The sequence below is a fragment of the Mustela lutreola genome, chromosome 2, assembly GCF_030435805.1.
Source record: "Mustela lutreola isolate mMusLut2 chromosome 2, mMusLut2.pri, whole genome shotgun sequence".
NCBI lineage: Eukaryota > Metazoa > Chordata > Mammalia > Carnivora > Mustelidae > Mustela > Mustela lutreola.
Window position 1 is genome coordinate 3,979,457 of NC_081291.1, and position 24,981 is coordinate 4,004,437.

Sequence of the window (24,981 nt, forward strand, 5' to 3'; positions counted from 1 at the left end):
GACCCTGGTGCTGCAAATGCAGTTGCGAGAACGCGTAGGCAGCCCTGTGCGTACACTTCGCTTAGGCGCGCGGGCGACACGCGCTCCGGCTCTGGAACGCGTCCTGCTTGGTGGACTCGGGTTTCCCGGGAGACACCGTGCGCATGCTCCAACGAGCCTGCCCACAGGCAGCTGTGCGCGCCAGCCTGAGCCCTCCCTGGTGGCGCGTTCGGGAGACGATGAACGCATGCTCAGACTGGGGAGAGCGTGAGCGGCGGTGTGCGCACAGCTCGGCGCTCAAGAAGGGGGGCGTGTTGTGTGTAGCTTAGGCGTTCCCCGGGAGACGAGGTGCGCATGCTCAGACGCCAGCAGGACGCCGCCGCCGGCGGGCCGCTGCGCGCTCAGGTTCAGGCTGCGCATGCGCAGACTGTGAGGCGACACCCAGCGGCGGTTGAGGCGCATTGGTGGCGGTGGTTCTTTGTGCAAGATGCTGGTGTTGATGCTGGTGGCTGCGGCGACCCTGCGACTCTGCTTGCTGGCCAGAGCTCAGCCGCTGTGCCGGTGGGGCTGCCCTCCCCGGGGAGGGGTGCTGCCCGGGGTCGCGGAGGGGGCCGGCGCGTCCCTGAGCGGAGGCTCCCCCACCTCGTTAAGGGTTCCCAGTTTCTTGTTCTAGAAGTTGAACTTGATGTTTCCCGTCCTTTCACCCCAACTCCCTCCAGCCCATCCCCACGCCCCCCCCCCCCATTGCCATTTCAAAGCTTGGGCCCGATTCCCACTCTGGGAGCCACGTCCGCTGCCGCCGCCCTGGCCGTGCGCTCCCCTCCGTCGCCCAGTCCCGCAGTCAGGGGGATCATCGGTAAAAGAATCTGACCCCGTCATTCGCCTGCCCCGATTCTCTGTGGCGCCCGGGAAGAAACCCAAGTTCCTGAATCCCCCGGCAGGATCTGGCCCGGGCGTTCTCAACAGCGGCGCTGCTGACGTTGAGGACGCTTTGGGGTGGGGCCGACCTGTGCGTGTAAGTTGTGGAGCAGGGTCCGTGGCCTCCACCTGCTGGGTGCCATAGTACTTCTATCAAGAATGTCTTTAGGCACTGCCTAGGGAATTTGAGAACCACCAATCTGGTGCCTGCCCTTCCCTAAATCAACGCCCCAGTCACAGCATCCCTTGAACAAGCCAAAGTCTGGCCAGCCTTGGGGACAGGGGAGAGGGTGCTTGGTATCCTCTCTGCCTGGCACACTTTGCTTCCAGATTTCTCCATGTCTGGTTCCTGATCCTGGTTTAGGTCAATCGGATCCTGACTTAAACAGCACATCTCCTTATTTAAAGCACCCCCCCCCGCCCCGCCCGCAATGGCTTTTTCCTAGCAATGGTTAATTTCTGTTATTGTTTTGACAAATTTTTGTCTGATGTTGTCACTAGAATGTGAACTCCATGAGGATGTGGAGTACTTATCTCACTCACTCGTTACCCAGAACATTTTTAGATTTCAGTGTATATTAGATTAGTGGATGCTGTGTGGAGGGTGCCACAGGGATTAGGGAAATGTGAAAGCCCAGTTCCTGCCCTCAGGGAACTCCTGCGTGGAGTAAGCTGTCCTATTCTGCAGGGCCCTGTTTGCCCATGAAATAGTAAACGCGCGCTCCTGGTGCATGACCTAACTTGAGCTTTACAACAGTTCACGGAGCAATGATTCCTTAACTTTACTTTATTGATGTGAAAACAGATCCAGTGAAATTAAAGACTCACCAACCTAAAGGCACATAGCTAGTAAGCAAAAAGCAGTTTTCCAGTACGATTTACCAATGGGATTTGTCCCAGAGTTTGGAAAGATGGGTGATACCCAATTCTCCCATTTCCTCGCACTGGTTCTCCCAAGTGTGGTCCTGGACCAGCAGCATTAGCATCACCTGGGAATTTGTTAGACTTGGACCTACTGAATCAGAGACTCGGAGGTGGGGCCCAGCAGTCTACCCTTTATCAAGCCTCCAGGTGCTTCTGGCACATGTCAAGCTGGACAAACTCGCCAAAAGCTATAAACCATACCAACCTCCTCCAGCTGCCAAGACCATCCATCTCCCCACCCCTGGCCTGGCCACAGCCTTAAAAAAAAAAAAAAAAAAAAAAAAAAAGGAGAGCGAGAAAGAAGACCTTGGGGTTGAAGTAGGAGTTCCTAATCTGAGATCTGCAAATGAGCCTTTATGAGCTCTCGGAAATTAAATCTCCATTGTTGCATGTACATGTGTGTGTACCCTGGTAGGAGTCATGCTGAATATTTGGTAAAAATGACAGATGGTCTCTCTTGTCACTTATCTCTAGTAATCACATAGTGAGGACAGGAAAGGTGTTTCATATCAGACAGCAAATTCAAGGGGTATGTGGCTCCGTACTGCTCGCTCGCTCTCGCTCTCCCTCTGTCCTCTACTTTCAGAACTAACACTCAGTATATCTCGGTGCCCGTGATGTGTTAGGTATAGAGCATTATCTAATTCCTACCATTACACTTGGAAGTAGGGTTTAATCTTTCCCATTTTACTAAAAAAACTTGCAAGTAATCAAATGACATGAAGAAAGCCAGGAGATGGAAGTGGATTTAGAACTCAGATACTCCTTTTCAGTGTTCGTTTGCTACACTGTAACTCTGGAATAATAAGAAACAAACCGTTACATGGCTTGCCTGAGGTCCTGCAAGAACAAACTTTTTTTTTTTTTTTTCACCCCGTGTGTGCCTACAATGCAGGAAGAAATATTTCACCTGTTAAAATATGTTTCCTGTCGACACAGCCTTATTTCAGAAGGTGATGTCTGCATTTCTAAATCATCTCCAAGCGCCTGGTCCCTAACATGTTACCTTTACAATTCCTCACCCTCTGGTATCTCTTCCAAATAACTCATGATCTGTAAATACATAGTAACATGGACAAGGAATGTGATATCAGTAATTATCCTGTTAATCTCTCTTAATTTTTTATTTTGACATAAATACACAGCAAGTGGCAAATAGAGCACAGAGATGTCTCAGATACTGCTCACCCAGCTTCTGTACCCTCCTCCCCGCCCTCCCCTTGACATCTGACGTCACCAGAGTGTACTAGGAAAACAGGAGAATTACATTGCATTCCTATTACGCACTTGCCTCAACTTCACATTTACAGTTTCAATGTTCTATATCAGGAAATTATTTTTCTCAACCGTTCATTATTACTGATATTATTGTGTGACACTCTCTCTCTAGGACCAACTGTATTTTTCATCTCCGAGAACACAGTTGATTAAACATCCTTGCAAGAAAAACGTAGCCCTGTATCTAGGGTAAGTGACCGTTTTAGGTACTGTTAACTTCCTTTTTATTAAAATGTTAGATTTGACCTCATCCATTCATTCATTCAACAAACATTAAGGCAGATGGGTGTTGCTGGTTGCTGGCCTGTAGGGAGTTCATAGTCAGGGTGAGGGTCAGAGGAAGAGAAATGAAGAAACCAGCAAATAAAAGAATTACAGTGTGGTATGGTATCACCTGTCGCATATCTTGGATATAATTAACCATCATGGGGGGGTGCATTCAAAGGAATGGGGATACTCTGCCCAGCGTGCACTTGGGGTCATCAGTGTGCAAGGTTAGGAAACCAGCTGTGTACAGCATACTGAAATGTTTACTCCTCATCCTAAGGGCAGTGGAGGGTTGGGAGCTATACAGTTTGTGTTCAGGAGGATTTCAAGAGCCCAGGCAAAAACAAACAAAAAACAAACAAACAAAAGAAACACAACAAAACAACAATGTGCTAAAGTCTAAACAGAAGGCAAGGCTATAAACAGGAGGAGACACGGCAGGATGTGTCAGTTCTCCTGGGGTGTGGAGATCGGAGGTAAGCAAGCCGTCTAAGATGGCCCTCAAGTTTCTGGTGTAAGGAACAGGGAGGGGGAGAGAGTTGGCCGTGTGGGGTGGCTTGCTGCTTGCGAGGCATTGAGGACACATGAGGCCAAAGCTGGGAACAAAAGGTCTTCTACCTGTCCGTGCTAGTTCTGGCTGTGGGCTGTCACCCAGTGATCTCCTGTTCATCAGCCGGAGGTTCTGGTGAATCTTGATTATACAGAGCATGTGGGAGAAGAGAAAGGGAAATGGGAACCCAGGAGACCCAAGAAGCTAGGGAAGCCAGGCACGAGGGAGGACAGAGGGATGTCACAGAGAAGTCAGGGCACGTGGTGGGGAAGCAGCTGGCAAAGCAGTGGGACAGACAGGAGAAAAAGCAAGAGCAGAGAGGTCCAAGGTTTATGTCACTCTCTCCAGAAGCCAAGACATCCCTGTACCTGGTGCAATGTGGATGAACCCGGAGGACGTTATGCTCAATGACATAAGCCAGACCCAGAAGGACCCGTCCCGCAGGACCCCACTCCCTGGAGGTCCCCAGAGGAGTCCCGTCCACAGAGACAGGAAATGGTGGGAGCCAGGGCTAGGGTAGGGGTGGGGAGTCTGAGTTTCACAGGGACAGAGTCTCCGTGTGGGGAGATGGAAAGTTCTAGAGTCAGAGGGTGGGCGTGGCTGCAGGACAGCGTGAGTGTGCTTCGCGCTGCTGAGCTGGACATTAGAAACAATTATAATGGCATATTTTATGTGTATTTTATCACAATTAAAATAAATTGTGAGACACACATTTTATGTTGTGTGTGCTGTACTGCAGTTCAAAAAATTAAAATTTTTAGTTGATTAAAATTAAAGGCAGTGTAGAAGCCACGCAAACGAAGCACATTTCAAGCACACAGCGGAGCTCGTGGCAAGCGTGTGGGACAGCCCAGGAGCAGAATGGTCCCCTCATCATCTCTGCTTTAGAGCAGGAGTCACAGACAGTGGCCTCCCCGGCCAGATTCAGCCCCGCCACCTGACTGTGTGTGGCTGGCAAGTTAAGAATAGTCTTTATATATTTATATGACTGAAAGGCAGTCAAGAGTAGAACCGTATTTTGTGGCAGTGAAATGACATGGAATTCAAATTTTGATGTCCATAATAAGGTTTTAATTGTCCACAGAAGCATTTGTGCTATAAGAGCAGAGTTCAGCAGTCCAGACAGAGGCTCTGGGGTCCCTAAACTATGGCCTTTCTGTCCCTTTACAGGAAAAGTTTGCCAGACACCCAGCTTAGAGCATAACATGCTTAAACGAAATCCTGATCCCCACAGCACACTGGAGACAGAGAGGGTCTGATTCCAACAGCTTCTGGCAATGAGACGTTCTAATGCTTAATACAGTGATGAAAATGTCACTTTTCTGCCAGGAGCGCTGGTGAGATTGAGGACAAACATGGATGAGGCTAAGTGGGTTTGGACAGTTTGGCAGGATCTGTCAAAATGTTCAACACACATTCTCAGACACAAGGACCCCACTTTTTGGCAGTTAACCTAAAATGTTGCTCGTGCATGTGCTTCCTGAGCCCTTTGTCCCATCTGGAACCTCTCCCTGGAGTATCCTTTCCTTTCCAGTCAGGGGGGAAGAGCATTCCAGGTGGGAGGGACAGCATGAGCAAAGGCCCTGAGGCAGGACCTCGCTTGATTTTTGGAGGAACAGCTCAAGGACAATGAGTGAGGGGAAGGAGTGAGATGTCGACATTAGATCACGTGGGGCTTTGTAAGGTGTGGTGACACCTTTGGATTTCAGTGAAAGCCACCAGAGATTAAGCAGAGGAATGAAACAATCTAACTTCTTTTTTAAATGACTGTTGATTGTTGGGTGACAAACAGGTGGCAGAGAGGTGAGAGGCAGAAGGACACAAGTGAGGGGCTGAGGCTATAGCACAGTGAGAGACCAGAGAGGCAGGATTGGAGGGAGATAGGGTTAGGAGAGTCAGACATGAAATCCAGTGGTTCAGAGGAGGAGTGGGCTTGGGGGAAATCAAGGAAGGCTGCATGGAGGAAGGGGCATCAGGGACTAGTTGAAGCCCAGGTAGGATTTCAGTCCATCAGGGTGACAGTGGGGAAGGTCAATAGTGCTGAGGGCAAGAAGCCCTAGGGTAGGGAGATGGGTAGAGTTCAGATAATGGACCGCCCTGCAGGCCAGTTTAGAAATCTTGGCCATGATCCTTTAGGATATAGGTAGCGAGTCAAGTTTTCTAAGTAGGAGTGTGGCCTGGCTAACGCCAGCAGCCACTGCCTTCGGAGCTAGCTGTTCTCTTTTGCTATAAAATCATGATATGCCTAATTTTTTAAAAGATTTAAAAACATATTTATTCAACAGAGAGAGGGAATACAAACAGGGTGATTGGGAGAGGGAGAAGCAGCCTTACTGCTGAGCAGGTAGGCCAACGCGGGGCTTGATCCCAGAACCCTGGGATCAAGACCTGAGCCCAAGGCAGACGCCCAATGACTGAGCCCCCCAGGTGCCCCAATATATCTAATTTAAACATGTTTCCTATTTCTTTCCCATGTTTACAGACATCCTATTTTGTTGACCACATGCCAGTCTTTTGCCAGACTGTCTTGAGAGTCTCCTACTTTCAAATTTACTGTTTCAAACCTTTTCTTTTTGTTTTTTAAGATTTTATTCATTTATTTGAGGGAGAGAAGCACAGAGCCTCACAACTCTGAGATCCTCACTTAAGTCGAAACCGAAAGTCAGATGTTTAACGGCCTGAGCCACCCAGGTGCACCTCTAATTTACTGTGTTCAAGTTGTGTCTAAAACCAGACCAAATAAAATTAGAAGGAAAGCATATTACTGAGATATTTGAACTTTAGCCTGTGAACAAAATTGTTGATTTTGCATGTGCTGAGTTTGCAGTCACTTCCTTCTAGGTTCTTTCTTTTATTTATTTATTTATTTATTTGACAGAGAGAAATTCTCACAAGTAGATGGAGAGGCAGGCAGAGAGAGAGAGAGAGGGAAGCAGGCTCCCTGCCGAGCAGAGAGCCCGATGCGGGACTCGATCCCAGGACCCTGAGATCATGACCTGAGCCGAAGGGAGCGGCTTAACCCACTGAGCCACCCGGGCGCCCCCCTTCTAGGTTCTTCACTAGGTTTCTAATAGCTAAGGTTCCTGAAAAAGTGAACCATTATATATTTATTTCAACCCCAAACTTGTTTCTTTATATTTTTTTCCCTAGTGACCTAAAGAAGGTCTTGTAGGTAAAAACAGTGTTTGGGCATCAGAGCCTAGTATCCAACAAAGGGGTACCAAATGCATGAATGAATTAGAGTTTGTTTTAAAAAACAAAAAGGTCAAAATAGGTGAAAACCTTATAGTAGTTCAGAAAACTTTTGTTTAGAATACTTAGGAGCACCTGGGTGGCTCAGTTGGTTAAGTATTTGACTCAGTTTTGCCTCAGGTCATATCTTGGGGTCCTGAGATGAAATCCTGTGCTAGGCGTGGAGCCTGCTGGGCATTCTCTCTCTTCCTCTCCCTCTGCCCCTCCTCCCCAACAACACCCCCTTCTCCCCCAGGCTCGCCCGCGCGCGCTCTCTCTCTCTCTCTTAAAAAGCAAAGGGAGGCCTAGGTGTCTCAGCCAGTTAAGTGTCTGCCTTTGGTTCAGGTCGTGATCCCAGGGTCCTGGGATCAAGTCCCACATCCGGCTCCCTACTCAGTGGGGAACCTGCTTCTCCCTCTGCCTGCTGCTCCCCCTGCTTGTACGGGCTCTCTCTACTCTGACAAATAAATAAATAAAATCTTAAAAAAATTTTAAATAAAGAAAAGAAGAGAAAACAAAACAAAACTCAAAACAAAACAAACCTCAGTGACAGATTCTAAAACAGAAACAAAACCCCAGGGCACCTGCCTGGCTCAGTCCATTAAGCATCTGATTCTTGACTTTAGATCAGGTCTCAGCCTCCGTGTCATGTGCTCAAGCCCCCACACTGGGCTCTGTACTGGGCATGGCCCCTACTCAAAAAACAGAGAGAGCAAGAGAAACAAAACCTGAAAGTAAATAAACAAATAAAATAATATTCCTCGGTTTGTGCTTCAGTGTTCCTTTCTCCTCCAATGTTTTATTGGTTTTGATGTCGACTGTGTATTTGCTGAACGTTTTCAGCCCTGTAAAAGAGACAACATAATGGTAAAAGTAACAGAATCGTATCACTCTTATTTACTTTGTATTGGAGTTCCCAGCCAATGCAGTGTGACTATTAAATACATGAAATGTAAAATCCCATTGGAAAGAAAGAGACAGCATTTGCCAAAACCAAGAGTGTCAGCTCCTTGGAGTAATATCTGAGTGCAGCAGGAGGGCCAAATACAACACAGACGTTGAAAACATCAACACCTCTCTTGTAAGCTAGCCATGACGACTCAGAAAATTAGTTACGAAAAACATCATTCCCATTAGCAACAAACACGTTAAAACCTAAGAAATAACTTGCAGTTCCTCTCTGTCTAAAACCATAAGACTCTCCTGGAGGAGGCAGAAGCAAAAGACCTGGATAAGGAGGCAGTATACCATGTTCAAGGATGGCTTTTCACTTCTTAAAACTTTCCTGTCCTGAGGGAACACATTTTTTCTTTCATGCATACACATTCCTGGTCTGAAACCTTTGACTTTAGTGGGGTCAGAGCCATATAAATGACAAAGCTGAAGTTCATCCTGAGTAAGGTAAGCTGTTGCTTAAAGTACTTTTTATATAATTTTATATTTGACATGGTCACACTTCTAAAATATTATTTCAAGAAGTCAAATACCCAGTATAGAAGTTTACTCATGCAGGGGCGCCTGGGTGGCTCAGTGGTTTAAAGCCTCTGCCTTCGGCTCAGATCATGATCCCAGGGTTCCGGGATTGAGCCCCGCATCAGGCTGTCTGCTCAGCAGGGAGCCAGCTTCCTCCTCTCTCTCTGCCTGCCTCTCTGCCTACTTGTGGTCTCTGTCTGTCAAATAAGTAAATAAAATAAAATAAAAGTTTACTCATGCAAAGATAGATAAAACCCAAACCTTGGGGACTCCTGGGTGGCTCAGTGGGTTAAGGGTTAAGTGGTTAAGGGTTAAGTGATCTCAGGGTCCTGGGATCGAGCCCCGTTTAGGGCTCTCTGCTCGGCAGGGAGCCTGCTTTCCTCTCTCTCTGCCTGCCTCTGCCTACTTGTGATTTCTGTCTGTCAAATAAATAAAATCTTAAAAAATAAAAAACCCAAACCTTGTCTTTAAAAAGCAGGGGCGGGAGGGGGTGCACCTGGATGGCTCAGTCAACTGGGCATCTGATTCTTGATTTCGGCTCGGGTTGTGATCTCAGGATTGTGAGGTCGAGGCCCATGTCTGGCTCTGTGCTCAGTGGGGAGTCAGCTTGGGATTCTCTCTCTCCCTCTGCCTCTCCCCATTGCTCACACACACACACTCTCTCTCTCTCTCTCAAATAAAATGTTTTGTTTAAAGATTTTATTTATTTATTTGACAGAGAGAGATCACAAGTAGGCAGAGACGCAGGCAGAGAGAGAGAGAGAGAGGAGGAAGCAAGCTCCCTGCTGAGCAGAGAGCCCGATGTGGATGCGGGGCTCGATCCCGGGACCCTGAGATCATGTCCTGAGCTGAAGGCAGCGGCTTAACCCACTGAGCCACCCACGCGCCCCAATGTGTTTTTTTTTTTAAAGGAATTTTGTTTGAGTAGAACATTTTTAGAGTGTCTGACATTATCCTTTTTCTTTTCTTTGTGAAATTGTCCTAATTTAACCCTTTTCTTGTCTTTCAGAAGACAAGTCTTTTTCACGACAGATAATTTCAGAAGCAGTCTCTTTCCACTTTGCATCCCTGCAGCCCTGAAGGTAGTTGTTTTACTGAACCGTCTGAAGGATTCTCAACATAAGTAACACTCCGGGAGAAGTTACAGTTTGGAAATAGCACACTAGTCTGTTTTTGTTAGTTTGGGGGCTTATATTAAAAAATACCTCTAAAAGATACTGAGAGCAATTTCTAAGCCAGAAGAAGGGTTGATTGTATTCTGCCCTCACGACTAAGATAGGCTTTTTCCTTTTTCTTTCACTGAAGCAGAATTGTTGGAAGTGCTCCTTATGACTGTTTGTGCATGATGAATAGATAGATTATATGCATTAATTTCAGGGCTTCCCTAAATTGTCCTAAACCAAAACAGAAAAAACCTTTACCCTCTCAGTAACTATCTTGAGAAATTCTACCGCTGGCCCCTACACTAAAGAAGGCTTTGCCATCTATTGAAAGACCAGTGTTTCTCTTATAAGCAACACATTTATCGTTTATGTTCATCGTTCATAATTTACACTTTAAGCTTTATCCTCAGAGAAAGTTTTGATAAGGAAGAAGGAGGTATCTGAGGGCACCAAATACCAAATCTGAGCTCTCAGTTTCGGTCCCAGGTGAGCCCAGAATATTCAGTTCCCAACACCGAGAAGCCAAACAACTTGTTGGCACACATATTTCTTAAATGTGCATCTAGACGTCTTAGTTTCCAAACCGTCAGAAAGGATGCACTTCCTGATACCCTGTGTCGTTATTTTCAGGTTGGCACACCAGAATTAACATCAGCACATATCGCTGACTCAGTATTGGTGTTAGTAGTGAATCAAAAAGTCTATATTTATGACTATGAAGCCAATTCCTGGAACACATCTCTAGGTATATGTGTTTTGTATTTTTTCTTATTTTGTTTGCAATCCGCCAACATCCAAGAACAGGTTTATTAATTTTGGAACTAGAAACAAAGCTGCTCCTTGGATGTTCAGCCCCTAGACACTACCTTGTCCTTTAAAATTCAGATGAAAATTGTTCATACGGTGGGAACCTCCTGTTTCTGCTAGGGATTGTAGTTACACACCACAAAAGCCTGCTCTGACGTGATTGGAGTAAATGAGGGACTTCGGCGGGAGTTGTGTTAGGGTGGGGGTCAGGGAGGACCGAGGAGGGCCAAGTGGCTCATACGTGCTCGGTGACAAGGCTGGGCGATGGGAACATTCAGTCCCACCTGCTGCCCATTAGGGACAGGGAACAGGACAGAAGGTAAGCTGTATGAGGACAGAGAAAGGAGAGAACCCTCATGCAGGAGGCCAGGGGAGGAGGTCAGGAAGGAAGAGAAGGGAGATGCCATTCTTTCGGGAGGAGGGATGGTTGGGTACCCGTTGTGATGAGGAAGGGGTCAGTCTGGGGTGCCTGGGTGGCTCGGATGGTTCAGCGTCTGACTTTTGATTTTGGCTCTGGTCACGATGTCAGGGTCAAGAGATCGGGCCCTATGTTGGGTTCCACACTCAAAACGGAGTCTACTTCTCCCTCTCCTTCTGTTCCTCTCCACTCTCCTGCTCTCTCTCTCTCTCTCAAATAAATCTTTAAAAAATTTTAACAAGGAGAGGACAGGCAAGAAGTTAGTTCATGCTTTCTCAACCCCAGCACTGCTGACATTTAAGGCCAGGTCGTTCTGTGGGGGGCCACCCTGGGCACCGTGGGGATGTGGGGCAGCATCTCTGGCCCCATCCATCCCCTGCCAGGAGTGCGCCTCCCCCTGCCATGTCCTGACAGCACAAACGTCCCCAGACATCACCCAGTGTCCCCCCGGGAGTCAAAATCTCCTCAGTTGAGAGCCACAAGGGTTGGTAGATCACCATCTTGCCATGTGTTATTCTTTTGCTTCACTTATATTAGTTTTGGTGAAAGACTGTGGCCCCCACGAGAGGGAACCTTGTCCAGCTAGTGCAGTGCCTGCCAGGTGCTTGCTGAGCCCTGGCTGGAGGGGGGCTGACAGCCCCTGGGAGGGACAGAGAGGCAGAACAGAAGAGCCACACACTGGTTTGGCCCCCGTCTGACTTCTCAATACTGCGCTGGGATTTGGCCCTCAGCAACAAGGTGACCTGGGGATTCTGAGTGAATGATGCGCGGCGGCTGGGCGGGTACAGAATGTATCTAACCCAGATGGAGCTGGGACCCCGGGCCTCCCTCAGGGACTGTAGAAACAAGCCCCAGAAACCTGCTCTGACCAGTCTGGGGGCCACGTGATCAACTGTCACATCCAAATCAAACACCCAGCTGCCTCTGAAACACTAGTCCATCCATTCCTTGCAGAACTTACTGCCTGGAGCCAAACAGCTGCACGGCCCTCCCTGCTTTCCCCACCACCTCCCTGCCTCCAAAATTCACCCCTGGGCTGGCTCTCGCCTTGCCGCCCTGCCAGCCCCCTCTATCCCCTCCTGCATCCCTTCTTTTCTCTCTCACATTTCATGCCTTTCTCATTTTGGAGGGGGGAAAGGAGCATAAAAGCCACATAAAACTGACCATTTCAACCATTTTAAAGTGCACAATTCAGTGGCATTTAGTACATTCCCAACGTTGTGCCACCATCACTGCTATCTAGTTTTGGAACATTCCATCACCCCAAGGAGAAAGACCTTCCCCATCAGCCGTTCCTTCCCAGCCCTCCCAGGCCCCTGGCAACCCCACAGCCACTTTCTGTCTCCATGGACGTGCCTTTTCGGCACGTTTTACACGCGTGGAATCGCAGACTTTGTGGCTTTTTTTGTTTCTGGCTTCTCCGAGTGTTGTGTTTTCGAGCTTCCTTCCCATTTTAGCATGTGTCAGCGGCTTGCTCCTTTTTAAGGCTGAATAATATTCCACTGTGTGGATGAACCACTTTTGTCCATTCATTAGCTGCTGGACACTTGGCTTGTTTCATCCTTTGAGCCATTGTGCGATAGAGCTTCTATGCCTATTCCTGTACAAGTCTGTATGTGGATACAAGTTTCCAGTTCTCTGGAGTAACCTAACCTAGGAGTAGAATTGCTGGGTCATCTGGAAACTCCATGTTTTAAGTATTGAGGGACCATAAGGGCTCCTCATAATGCCAGTCGGTCCAGCCTCTCTTCTCTTCTCTCCATCGCTTTCTTCAACAGCATCCAAAGGGCTGATTCCCCACCCCCTGACCCAGCCTAGTTCCCACATCTACCTTCTGTCTCTGTGGATGGGGCTCATACAAGTAGACTCATGCAGGGTGTGTCCTCGGGTCTGGCTCCTCTCACTGAGCACAATATCCTCAAGGTCCATCCATGCTGCAGGAGGTATCAGTATGTCCTTCCTTTTTAAGGCCAAATAATATTCCACTGTGTGTCTGCATGACATTTTTGCTCATCCATTCATTATCTGTCAACAGACACCTGGGTTGCTTCCATGTTTTAGTGATTGTGAATAATCCCGCCATGAACACAGGCATGCAAATATCTTCTTTAGCCTCTGCTTTAGAATCTTGTGAGTGGTAGGTCTACCCAGAAGTGGGATTGCCAGATTTCTATTTTCAATTTCTTGAGGAGCTGTCATCCTGTCTCCCACACCACATGCACCCATTTACATTCCCACCAACAGTGCACGAGGCTCCTAAGCTCCCCATCCTCACCAACACTTGATTTCTGATTCTTTGATAATAACCATCCCAATACATGGGCGTGCCATCTCACTGGGGTTTTGCGTTGCATTTCCCTGATGATCGGTGATGCCGAGAGCACCTTTCTCTGTCTTGTGGGCCACATGCATATTTTCTTTGGAGCTGAAACTTCTGCTTTTACAATAGAACCAAAGAATGCCTCCCTAAGAGAAGGAGAAAGGAGCTAAGAGAAAGGAGCCCTTCCCGCCATTTTGGCAGGGTCCTAAGAGTGTCTGCAAAACCAGTGGTTCTCACATGTGACAGGTATGTCCCCCTTGGCAATGTTTGGAGATAGTTTTAGTTGTTAAGACTGGGGGAGGGTGCCATTCTGGCATCGAGTCAGCAGAGACAAAGTTGCTGCAGGACAGAGTACCATACACACAGGACAGCCCCACAACCGAGAACCATCTGGCTCCAAATGTCAGTAGTGTCAAGGTTGAGAAACCCTGCTCTATCTACCCTTTTCTCTGAAATTTATGGAGGTCATGGTTTGTTTGTTTGTTTGTTTGTTTGTTTTTTAAAGAGTAGGCTCCACACCCTGAGATCAAGAGTTGGATGCTCCACCAACTGAGCCAGCCAGGCACCCCAGAAGCTCATGTTTTTAAAAATGATCTTGTCCTTTTAGGTATAGAACGCCCTGTTTCACATGTTTCTGGTGACAACTGTTGTTACAGCAGACATCCATTTTGTGTGGTGAGTATATGGTGTGGAGCCTGCCATGGAAATAACTGTGTGCGTCTAATTCTGTGCCATTTATCTATGTGTGAAGTCACAGAAAGATTACACCCTGCGAAATACTAGACTCTTCCACCAGCCCAAAGCTCTCCCTACATGCCTGCCTCACGGTCCCGAACCCCTGGCAAGAACTAACCTGTTCTCCATCTCTATAATCTCATCGTTTCAAGAATATTTTCTACTAGGGCTCCTACAACATTTAACTCTGGGGAATTAGCTTTTGTCCACACTGGAGACTCCACCCACTGCTTGGAGACTCCTCCCACTGCTTGGAGACTCCTCCCACTGCTTGGAGACTACCCCCACTCATTGCGTGTATCTATTCCATTCCCCTTTGTTGTCAAGTAATAGTCCATGGAGTGTATCTGGTTGTTTCCACTTTTTGGTTATTACGAGTAAAGCTGCAATGAACATTCATTTGTGTCTGCACGTAAGTTTTCATCTCTGGGATAAATGCCCAGGAGCATGATCATGGGCATCTATCTCCTTTTTTTAAAAACTGAGATATAATTGAAATACAGCAATGTATACATTTAAGGTGTACAATGGGCTCCGTAGCTCAGGGGTTAGAGCACTGGTCTCGTAAGGTGTACAATGTGTTTACTTGATACATTTATATGTTACAATATGATTGACCACCATAGCATTAACTAATACCGCCATCGCATGATGGTGGTTCTTCCTTTTTGTGGTGAGAACAATTAAGATCTAGTCTCGTAGCAACTTTGAAATGTATAATACAGTGTTGTTCTCTGTAATCACTATGCTGTATATTAGATCTCTCAAACTTATTTATCTACCAGTTGCAAGCTTGTACCCTTAAAGAATATTTCCGCAACAACCCTAACCCTCTATCTCCTTTTGAATGTGTGCTTTCTTCCAGGATATGAGTAATTCAGTTTTTGCTTATTTGTATGGAGATCAGATATCTCAGACCACTGTATATTTCTCAAACACCCGGGGATATAAATTTCAGAAGTTTGCCTATGAAAGACAGGTATGTTCAATGTGGTAAAAAAATGAACAGCAAAATAATAAATATATATTTATGTCCTGCATGGTAGGAGTCATTAGCAATCCCTGGGTGAGCAAGAGCTTTTCTTTTTTGAAGAGTCTGATGGGCTGAAGAGAGTAGGGAAAATTTTAGGTCAAAGGAGCTGCCTAGGGAGAGTAGGAAGTTAGGAAGGGTTTCAAAAGGTGTTAGGGCATTGGAGGGCTTCTGGAATACTCATGTGAACAAAGCTGTGGCCACAGTAAAGTCTGTACTTAACCCCAGGTCCACCCAAAACTCAGTACCATCGGGTACCATCAACATCCCAGTTATACAGAGGACAGAACAGTCCTGGCTCAGTTCCCACCCTCCCCAAAGTATATTCATCCAGAAGCACAGCACATAACCCAACTTGGAAATCGGGTCTTTGCAGATTTAATAATTTAAGCTGAGATCATTCTCGATCGGGGTGGGTCCTCAACCCAATGACTGGTGTCCTTCTAAGAAGAGAGGACGTGGAGAGATGCACACAGAGAAGTTCTTGTGATGCTGCAGGAGACATTGCAGGGCCACACCTGCAAGCCAGGAGTTGCCGAGGACTCTTGGCAACCACCAGAGGCTGGAAGAGAGGGATGGTGAGGTTTCTTCCTCAGAGGAACCAGCGCTGCCAACACCTTGATTTCAGACCTCCGGCTTCCACCAATGTGATGGTACATTTTTGTCGTTTGAAGCCATCAAGCACAGGGCAGCCCCAGGACACAGATACAGGGGTGAATGCATGGAGCAGTGCGGGGCCTTTACCACACAGCCTGGCAGAGCTGGGATCTGAACAGCTCAAGTGGACAGGATCCTTGGTAGCTAAGGGCATGAGGTTGCTTTGTTCTAATGCAGAGAGTGGCTTTGCCCCCAAACATTTGGAAAGTATGTGCAAAGCAAGGCAGGGAGCCTACTCTGCTCTCCAGCTCTGACCGTGTTCTGAATGCGGTTTCTCTGCCCTGCCCAGGAAGCCAAAGGGAGCCTAGAACCTAACTGACCCCATGTTTGCATTCAAAATTAGGCCTTGAAGGACTTAACATCTGTGCTCAGTTGGAATTGATCATCACTAAAAAACTGATGTAGGTAGGTAGATAGACAGATGGTAAGAATCAGCTCACATGCTTAAGGGGGCAGAGAAGCCCCACAGTCTGCCATCTGTGAGCTGGGGAACCAGGAAGCCTGGTAGCATAGCTCAAGTCTGAAGACAAAGGCCTGAGGACCTGGGAACCACTGGTAGAAGTCCCAGCATCCGAAGGCGCACGAACCAGAAACTCTGATGTTCGAGGGCAGAAGATGGACAGGACATGCCAGCTCGAGAAGAGAGATCAAATTCACCTTTCCTCTTTCTCTTTGTTCTATGAGGGCCCCCAACCGATTGGGTGATGCCCGACTACGTAGGTGAGAGTGATCTTTATTGGGTCTACTAAATTAAATGCAAATCTCTTCCAGGATCACCCTCCCAGACACACCCAGAGAGAATGTTTTACCACCTACCTGGGCATACCTTAGCTCAGTCCGGCTGACACATAAAATGAACCAACACAAGTCCACCTCTTGTCAGCCTTTTACGTTTGATGCCTCCTCACTCAAACACCAATTATTAATACAATAGTCCTGCTCTTTGCATGTGTGTGTGTGTGTGTGTGTGTGTGTGTGTGAGAGAGAGAGTGGTGGGGAGGGCGGTTACTGTTCTTTTCAAGGCCAGAAGGCTGACGTTCCTGATTCATCTCCTTGGAGTTCTGCCAGCAGGGAAGGAGTTGGGGCGTCTGGTAGGGAGGTGATGGGCTGGGAAGTCCAGCAACCTGTTCCACCATAATAGACACCACAGATTAGGTGACTTAGACAGCAGACATTTATTTTTCACAGTTCTGGAGGATGGGAAACCCAAGATCAAGATGATGGCTGATTGAGCTCCTGGTGAGGGCTCCCTTCCTGACTCACAGATGGCTATCTCCATACTATGTCCTCACATGAAGAAGAGAGAATGCTTGGTCTATCTCTCTCTCTCTTTTAAAGATTTTATTTATTTATTTATTTATTTGAGAGAGAGAGAGACAGAGAGCATGAGTGGGAGAGGGGCAAAGGGAGAGGGAGAAGCAGAGTCCTCGCTGAGTAGGATCCTGCGATCATGACCTGAACCCAAGGCAGATTCTTAACTGACTGAGCCACCCAGGCGCCCCTTCCAGTAGGGATTCTTGCCCAGGCGCTCTGGTGTCTCTTCTTATAAAGACACTAACCCCATCCTCGGGGCCCACTCTCATGGTCTCATCTAAACCCACTTAGCTCCCAAAGGCCCCACCTCTAAGGACCGTCCCATTGATGATACTAGTTTGAATGTTTGTGTGTCTCCCCCCACAACTGGAGGAGAAACAGTTCAGTTCATGGTGCTGTTTATAATAGAAAACTCCCCACGATAACCTAAGAGGCTTAAATAAAATAGTAGTCTTTCTGTCTCTTACCTGAAAGATTTCTGGAGGCAGTTAGCTGGGCTGTCCCACAGTCCAGAGGATAGGGCCCTTGGTCTTGTGCTCCCACTTGGCTTCTGGATGCTTTGCTGACCATTCAAAATCAGGTATGAGGAACCAAAGCAGGAGTGAAGGATTTAGACAACCATCTAACAGTCTGGGTCCACACCACTTCCTCTAACAACCCCCCCCCTAAAAAAAAAAGCTATCTTCATTCAAGGTTCTATCCTACATGCTACATTTCCATAGAGGGGAAATAGATCATAACAAAAAAAAACTTCACTTCATTTTAGCTTATGAGGTAATCTGGAGTGAAAATCAAATGCATTAATGATTTATTCATGTGTGATTTTTTGTGTGTTTGTTTTATAGGCAGAACTAGTTGGGTCTTTGGGTGGGACCTTCTACTTTCACTCCTTGTCACAAGTTGGGCTGCTTCTCATTGATCAAGGGAAGGTGAGTAACTTTGGACTAGGAAGAAAGACTTAAGGGACCGTTGCCCCCAGCCAGGTTTTTGTTAAGACTGACACACTTGGATTTTCATATCTGAAATACATCTAGCTTTTCATTTACCTGTCCATCCATGTATCCATCTACCTAACCAACCTACCATCCACCCATCCATCCATCCACCCATCCATCCATCCAACCAACCAACCATCCATCTATCCAGCCATCCAACCAACCATCCATCCATCCATCCATCCATCTATCCATCCATCCATCCATCCAACCATCCACCCATCCATCCAACCAACCATCCACCCACCCATCCATCCAACCAACCATTCACCTACCCATCCATCCAACCAACCATCCATCCATCCATCCAACCAACCATCCATCCATCCATCCAATCACCTATCCATGCATCCAACCAACCATCCATCCATCCATCCAACCAACCATCCATCCATCCATCCAACCATCTATCCATGCATCCAACCAACCATCCACCCATCCATTCCAACCATCCATCCACCCACCCATCCATCCATCCAACCAACCATCCACCCATCCATCCAACCAACCATCCATCCATCCATCCACCCAGCACCCACCCACCCTTCTATCGGACCTACTTATCCATCTGTCCATCCATCCCTCCCTCGACCTTCCCTCCATCCATTTACCTACTTATCCATCCATTCACCCACCTACCCGTGCACCTACCTACTCAGCCATTCACCCATCTAGTCACCTACCTATTCCTCCATGCACCTGTCTTCCCACCCTCCTCCCCGTGTCATCCGCTCATTCAGTCCTGCCCTTGGCAGTATTTAAGTAGTGTCTAGAGGGGCTAAGCACTGTGCTGAACACTAAGGATAAGATACAAAGTGTGGTGTACTTTCGCTGACCATGCACAAGACTGTGTTAAATGCTTCACACTGAACTCTTTGTTAATGATTATTTTCATGGGTATCTGGAAGTTCAGTACCTGACACCTGTGACCTCACGGGTATCATTATTTAGAATAAGACTAAGTTAAGTAGAGGAGTTAGTCCATGTAAACTGCATTTGAAGAAAAGCTATTAAGGCAGAAAAAAAAGTACGGTATTGCACCCTGCATAGGTGGGATGTGCTGCTCTGGGGGCTCAGGGGAGCCCGGCTGTCAGGAAGCAGGAAGCTTCGGGAGTTGTGCTGACCTTCCGGGGTGGAAGCCCCCACCCTCTGACCACATGCTGGGTCCCATCCCCCGTCCCAGAGTGTTTCATTAGCATAGTCCCCGCCCAGAGTGCTCTCATTAGCATAGTCTCCGCCCAGAGTGCTCTCATTAGCATCAAGTGCCCAGGCCCTGCTCTGCTCCCGAGTGACCACAGCGTCCAGGGTTACCACCTATGCACGATTTCTCAGGCTGCCCACCCACAATCCCACAGGCCTTGGCTGGCGAGTGTCCACACTGGGAGGGTGGGCAGACCCACTGTGGGCTTTGGCTGGCGTGTCCACACCTGGGACGGGGGCCGGAGCAAATACGCTGCAGGCTCCGGAGGCCCGCTCCCTGCACGTTTGCATTCCTAGCCTAAGGTCCATTGAGGTGCCCTCTAACTACACCCCCTAATTAACTACCCCTCTTTCCCCACCGCAGTGTCCGGGAGGTGGCCTCAATGGGGATCCAGGGCCATCCATCCTGCCCTGGGCGCTGTGTGTCTGGCAGCCCAGAAGGAGAGGACAGGGCTTCTCAGCCTCCCCCTGTGCGCATTGAACGAGGACGAGTTCTGTGTCTGGGGGCCATCCCACGCACTGTGGGGTGTGGAGAAGCCTCCCCCACGCCATCCTGGGAGCACCCCCAGTCCTGACATCCCCTCCTATCCCCCCGGGGACATCGTCCAGTGTCCTCCTGAGGGCAGGGCCGCCCCAAGCTGAGAACACCAGCCCAGATTATAAGGTCTGAAGGAAGTCTCTGCAGCAAAGCCTCAAACTCTTGGACCCCTGCTACCGCTGAGCCCGTGATGTCTTCTACCAAATTCCGCAATCTTTCCTCTCAGGCTCGGTTCAGTTACTCAGAACACCCCCTGAACAGCAGTTTTGGGCTGCCCTTCGACTACAACGGAACCCTGGGCATCCTCATCACCCCAGGCCAGAAAGGCATTCTCATCTTCTGGTTCGAGAAGAGCCTGTTGGTTTCCAGAAACTCAGGTGAGCCAGGCCCAGGCTCTGGGTGTCCTGCTGGCTTTTCTCTCTCCTACCTCCCATAGACGGGGACCCGCCCATTCTGGATGGCAGTCCTGGCTGTGTCCTATCTCTTCCCCCCACCACCCCCGCCCGGTTTCCTGCCCCCTGGAGTTCTTAGGGCCACATGGGCAGGGTCTGGAAGTCATCCACCAGTCACCTAGGGCAGAGCCCAAGTCTTCCCTCCAAGAACCACAAGCCTTGTTTTGGCACCAAGGTCAGTGTCTCTGGGACCTGGCTCAGGGCTGCCCACTTGGACTTGCCCTGGCCAGAGAGAACTTGGAAACAGCTGGCCTAGCAGAGGAATCCCAGCCATGTCCTCCAGCAAGCAGGAGACAGGAAGCAGAAGGCAGCCCCCCTCACCCAGGAGGAAAGGGGTACTGTCGGGGACCCCTGGGCACAGGTGTGTCTGCAAGACCACCCAGTCTGAGCACCAGCCAGGCTTCCTGAACACCATCGACCCCCCCCCTACTCCCCCGCCCTCTCCCACCCCCCTACCCCCGAGCAAGAGAAGGGCTCAGGGCTGGCCTGTCCGTTTGGAGAGTTCGACAAGCTCTCCTTCCTTACATATGTTACCCATACAGTGAAAGGCATTCCATGACATCCACGCCTCCCGCAGTGAGACAGCCTTTCTCGTGAGCTCTGCAGCCAATGTGCCGCGTTCCTGTCCCACGGGGGCACATGGGGTTGGTTTTCTGGAACCCAGGCACCTTCTGCCCCGCGCCCCGGTGCTGTGCTTTCCCCCACCAGGTATCATTTGAGTCCCTCACCAAGGACTGGGCAGGCGGCGGAATCGCTCTGCATTTCAGCAGTTGGGGGGGGGGGGTCCCTTTCCTCGTGACTCCGCTCTGTCGTCTCACAGGTCAGCTCGTCTACCCTGTCCATGTGCGAGAAGGACCGAACACCTTGTATTCATCCATTTCTGAAGCCAACGTCACCATCCACAGCGTTGCTGCCAGTGCGTGCCCTGCCTATGGGTAGTTTTCTAGAAGTGCCTTCTCCCGGGCTTGCTAACCACTGACCCACTAGACCCCGTCCAGACAAAACCAAACCAGACCAACCTAAACCCAAACCCAGACATGATTATCGCATATTCGAGAACGATTGCCGGCATAAACTTCTGTCCTCTTGCACTGTGAGGTAGAATGAGGATGGGGTGTTGGATTCCTGGGGCCGCTGCAGCCAATGCCCTTGCACTAAGGGCCGTAGAACGACAGACGGTCCTGAAATCAAGGGTCAGCAGGGCCACGCTCTGGGCCTAGGCTCCAGGGAAGGATCTGCCCCAGGTCTGTCTCCTTGGCTTATAGATAGCTGCACCCCGCCCCCCACCCCGTGTCTCCACACTGCGTTCCCTTTGTGTGCGGTGTGTCCAAATTCCTCCCCTTTTTACAAGGACACAAGTCCTCCTGGATTCGGACCTACCCCGATGGCCTCGTTTTAACTTAGCACCTCTTTAAAGACCCGATCTCCAAATACAGTCACATTCTGAGGTCCTGGGAGTTAGGACTGCTACACACCTTTTTTGGAAGGGCCCCATTTCAAGCCATCACAAATAGCATCTCAGGATTTCTTTGCTGCTCCATTGTTGTCCCGCTGCTATCCCCAAAGATGAGCTTCGCCTGACTAGTGTTTCTCCTCACACAGCTCCCGAATGCAAACTTAGAGGCAGAGAGTGGGACACGCTGGGGGGGGGGGGGTCACTTGGGGGCTAAGTCAGTGTCTCCCCTGTTTGCTGATCATCCCATAACATCCTACTGTCTGTGTCCCTGCAGCTGTTCACAGTTAACTTAGAGTTCCAGAAATCCGTGATATAAAATGCTCTTATAATTAAACCAGTAGTGCATGGTCCTTTAAAGGATTTTTTTAAAAAGTATATTCCAAGTACAGTTGAAGTCCCTTGGGGCACCTGGGTGGCTTAGTTGCTTAAGCGTCTGACTCTTGATTTCGGCTTGTGTCGTGATCTCAGGGTCATGAGATGGAGCCCTGCTTTGGGCTCCATGCTGAGCGTGGAGCCTGCTTGGGATTCTCTCTCTCCCTCTTTCTCCCTGCCCCCACGCCCGCTCACTCTCTGTCTCTTAAAAAAATTATAATAAACTTCTTCTATTTTTTGTATTTTTGTCCATTGAAACAACCTCATTTCAATTTCGCTCCATCTTGTTGGTCTTTCCTAGATGAAAATGAACTGGCAGTTTTAACCCAGGAGAACAGTTTGTATTACGGCAGCTTGGGAATCCTGTCAAGTTCTCTAATCAAAGTAGGTAAAATCAAAGTAGTGTTGTTACCCGTCAGTGAGGAAATAAATTGTTCTCAAACTTTTTTTTTTTTTTAGAGAGCAAGCAGGTGGTGGGGGCCGGGGGCAGAGAGAGGGGAAGAGAAAAATTTTTAAAAGATTTTATTTATTTATTTGACAGAGAGAGAGAGACAGAGAGGGAACACAAGCAGGGGGAGTGGGAGAGGGAGAAGCAGGCCTCCTGCTGAGCAGGGAGCCCGATGCGGGGCTCAATCCCAGGACCCTGGGATCATGACCTGAGCCGAAGGCAGGTGCCCAGTGACTGAGCCACCCTGGCACCCGGGAAGAGAGAATCTTAAGTAGGTTCCACACTCAAAGTAGAGCCCAAAGCAAGACTTGATCTCACAACCCTGAGATCATGACCTGAGCGGAAATCAAGAGTCAGATGGTTAACCCACTGAGCCAGCCACGCACCTGGCTAGTCTCAAACTTCTGTCCTTTTTCTGAAGGTTAGAAATCACTCTAGTTATTGAAACAATCGTAGTACTTCAATAAAAGTAATAATTTAATTAATATTGAATTAATATTAATATTGAAAAAATTTAACATTAATAGTGATTTTACTGGTTGTGAAAATCACGACAGCAGCTAAAACCTGTTGCGCCCTGGGAATGTGGCAGGTGCTGGTCTGAGCCTTTTCCACTTGCTCCCTCATTTGATCCCAATCATCATTTTTTTTTAAGATTTTATTTGTTTATTTGACAGAGAGCGAGCTCATAAGCAGGCAGAGAGGCAGGCAGAGAAAGAGGGGGAAGCAGGCTCCCCACTGAGCAGAGAGCCCCATGTGGGGCTTGATCCCAGGACCCCAAGATCATGACCTGAGCCGAAGGCAGAGGCTTAACCCACTGAGCCATCCAGGCAACCCCATCATCTTTTTTTTTTTTTTTTTTAAGATTTTATTTATTTATTTGTCAGAGAGAGAGCACAAGCATGGGGAAGGGCAGGCAGAGGAAGAGGCAGGTTTCCCACAGAGTAAGGATCCCGACTCGAGACCAGATCCCAGGATCCCAGGACCATGACCTGAGCCGAAGGCAGAGGCCCAACCAACTGAGACACCCAGGCAACCCAATCCCAACCAGCATCTTAAGAAGTGGAGCCTTAGGGGGACCTGACTGGCTCAGTCGGAGAGCATGTGACTCTTGATCTCAGGATCATTGAGCCCCCAGGGGGAGGGGCTAAAATAAATAAATAAATAAACTTAACAAAAAAAACAAGCCAGAGAGAAAAGAAGTAGAGCCTTATATGGTCTCCATTGGACAGACTGGAAAACAGAGGCACAGAGAGGTAGGAAGTGGTGGCAGGCAGAGGTCATTTCACACTGCCTTAGACGTCATGCCTATCTGTTTCTATTTCATTCTCACAAAACCCCAGGAAGGAGAGCATAGCATCCAACTTCTACAAGGGAGGAAAAACTGAAGTTTTCCTCTTTCCTCAGGCCCCTTAGCTCATCAGCAGCTGAGCCAGAAAAGTCCTTAAGTGTGATGATCCCTACTTTGGTCCTTTGCTGCTTGAGCTGCAAACACTATAGTTCTAGAAGGCTGCCTGACATCGGCATAGGATAGGACAAGGAATATAGGGCCGTCTCCTTGAAGCCTTCACCCTGACCCCAGGGCGTTTTCTGGGTGAGGGTCTGTAGCCTTCGTCCTGACTCTCTAGAGCCATCCAGGACCTGTGCAAAAGTCTAGACTTAGTTCCTGCCCACCCCCTCTGCTGAGGAAAGACAAAGTTCCCGTTATTTATCACCAAGGAATGAATAAAGCTGGAGAGCAGGTATTTCCACAAAGTGTGCCGATGATTTTCTTTCTGTTTGTTTGGTCTGCCTTCTTTAAACCTGAAACGTAAGATAAAATTGGCATCCTCAAAAACGACTTAGAATGACCTGATTCCTGAAATCGCTTTCCTCTTAGTTTGCAGGCCAAAACATCTGCACCCAGGACGCAGCCCTGATGTTCATTGATGTGGGGAGAGTAGAAATACTGACCCCAATCCCCGATTTGATGTTTCCAGCTTTCGATTTCCAGAAGTGTTCTGTGAACATCCAGGCGATTCTCATGGATCCCCAATTCGAAGTCGACGTTTGCAAAGTATGTGATCATTGCTGTTTGGATCAATGTTCTGGGCACTCTTTCTAAAAAAAAAAAAAAATAGCAAACCTCACAGAGCCAGAGCTGGGCATTTGTGGTTGGTAACCACACCGTATAGTTCCGATGGGTGTTGCTGGGGGAAAACAGGGGACGGGACAGGCACTTATTCCTGCATTTCACCTAAACCACTGAATCTGGCAGCCAGCCACCACTGCCCCCAAAGGCTCGTGCCCTCGCCTCATGTGGGTTTCATGCCCCTTGTTTCGGATAGAAACATACATCACGTTAGTAGACACTCTTTGTAACAAGGAAGCCGGCCAACCCTTAACAATGGTTTGGAAGAGGGTAAAGCAAATGATGTGCTTGTGGGGGCCGCTTCCTCCTCCAGCAAAGTTACAGT

The 24,981-nt window shown here is 48.5% G+C and overlaps 1 protein-coding gene across 4 annotated transcripts in view; it reads left to right on the top strand.

Annotated features, from left to right (window-relative positions):
* The first annotated feature begins 87 nt into the window (after window positions 1–87).
* Window positions 88–24,981, top strand: part of CATSPERD (cation channel sperm associated auxiliary subunit delta) — a 48,432-nt gene continuing 23,538 nt past the window's right edge. Inside the window, exons 1-12 of one of the 4 annotated variants that reach the window (XM_059159619.1) lie at window positions 387–540; window positions 2,296–2,350; window positions 3,212–3,288; window positions 9,630–9,702; window positions 10,414–10,528; window positions 13,936–14,003; window positions 14,929–15,042; window positions 17,910–17,993; window positions 20,024–20,174; window positions 21,070–21,165; window positions 22,379–22,461; window positions 24,405–24,581. In XM_059159619.1, coding sequence (XP_059015602.1) covers window positions 467–540; window positions 2,296–2,350; window positions 3,212–3,288; window positions 9,630–9,702; window positions 10,414–10,528; window positions 13,936–14,003; window positions 14,929–15,042; window positions 17,910–17,993; window positions 20,024–20,174; window positions 21,070–21,165; window positions 22,379–22,461; window positions 24,405–24,581 — 1,167 coding nt within the window. In that variant the 5' untranslated portion in view covers window positions 387–466. Of the gene's footprint in view, window positions 541–2,295; window positions 2,351–2,519; window positions 2,775–3,211; window positions 3,289–9,629; window positions 9,703–10,413; window positions 10,529–13,935; window positions 14,004–14,928; window positions 15,043–17,909; window positions 17,994–20,023; window positions 20,175–21,069; window positions 21,166–22,378; window positions 22,462–24,404; window positions 24,582–24,981 lie in introns of those variants that run through there. The other 3 variants (XM_059159618.1, XM_059159620.1, XM_059159621.1) reach the window with 3 other exon arrangements.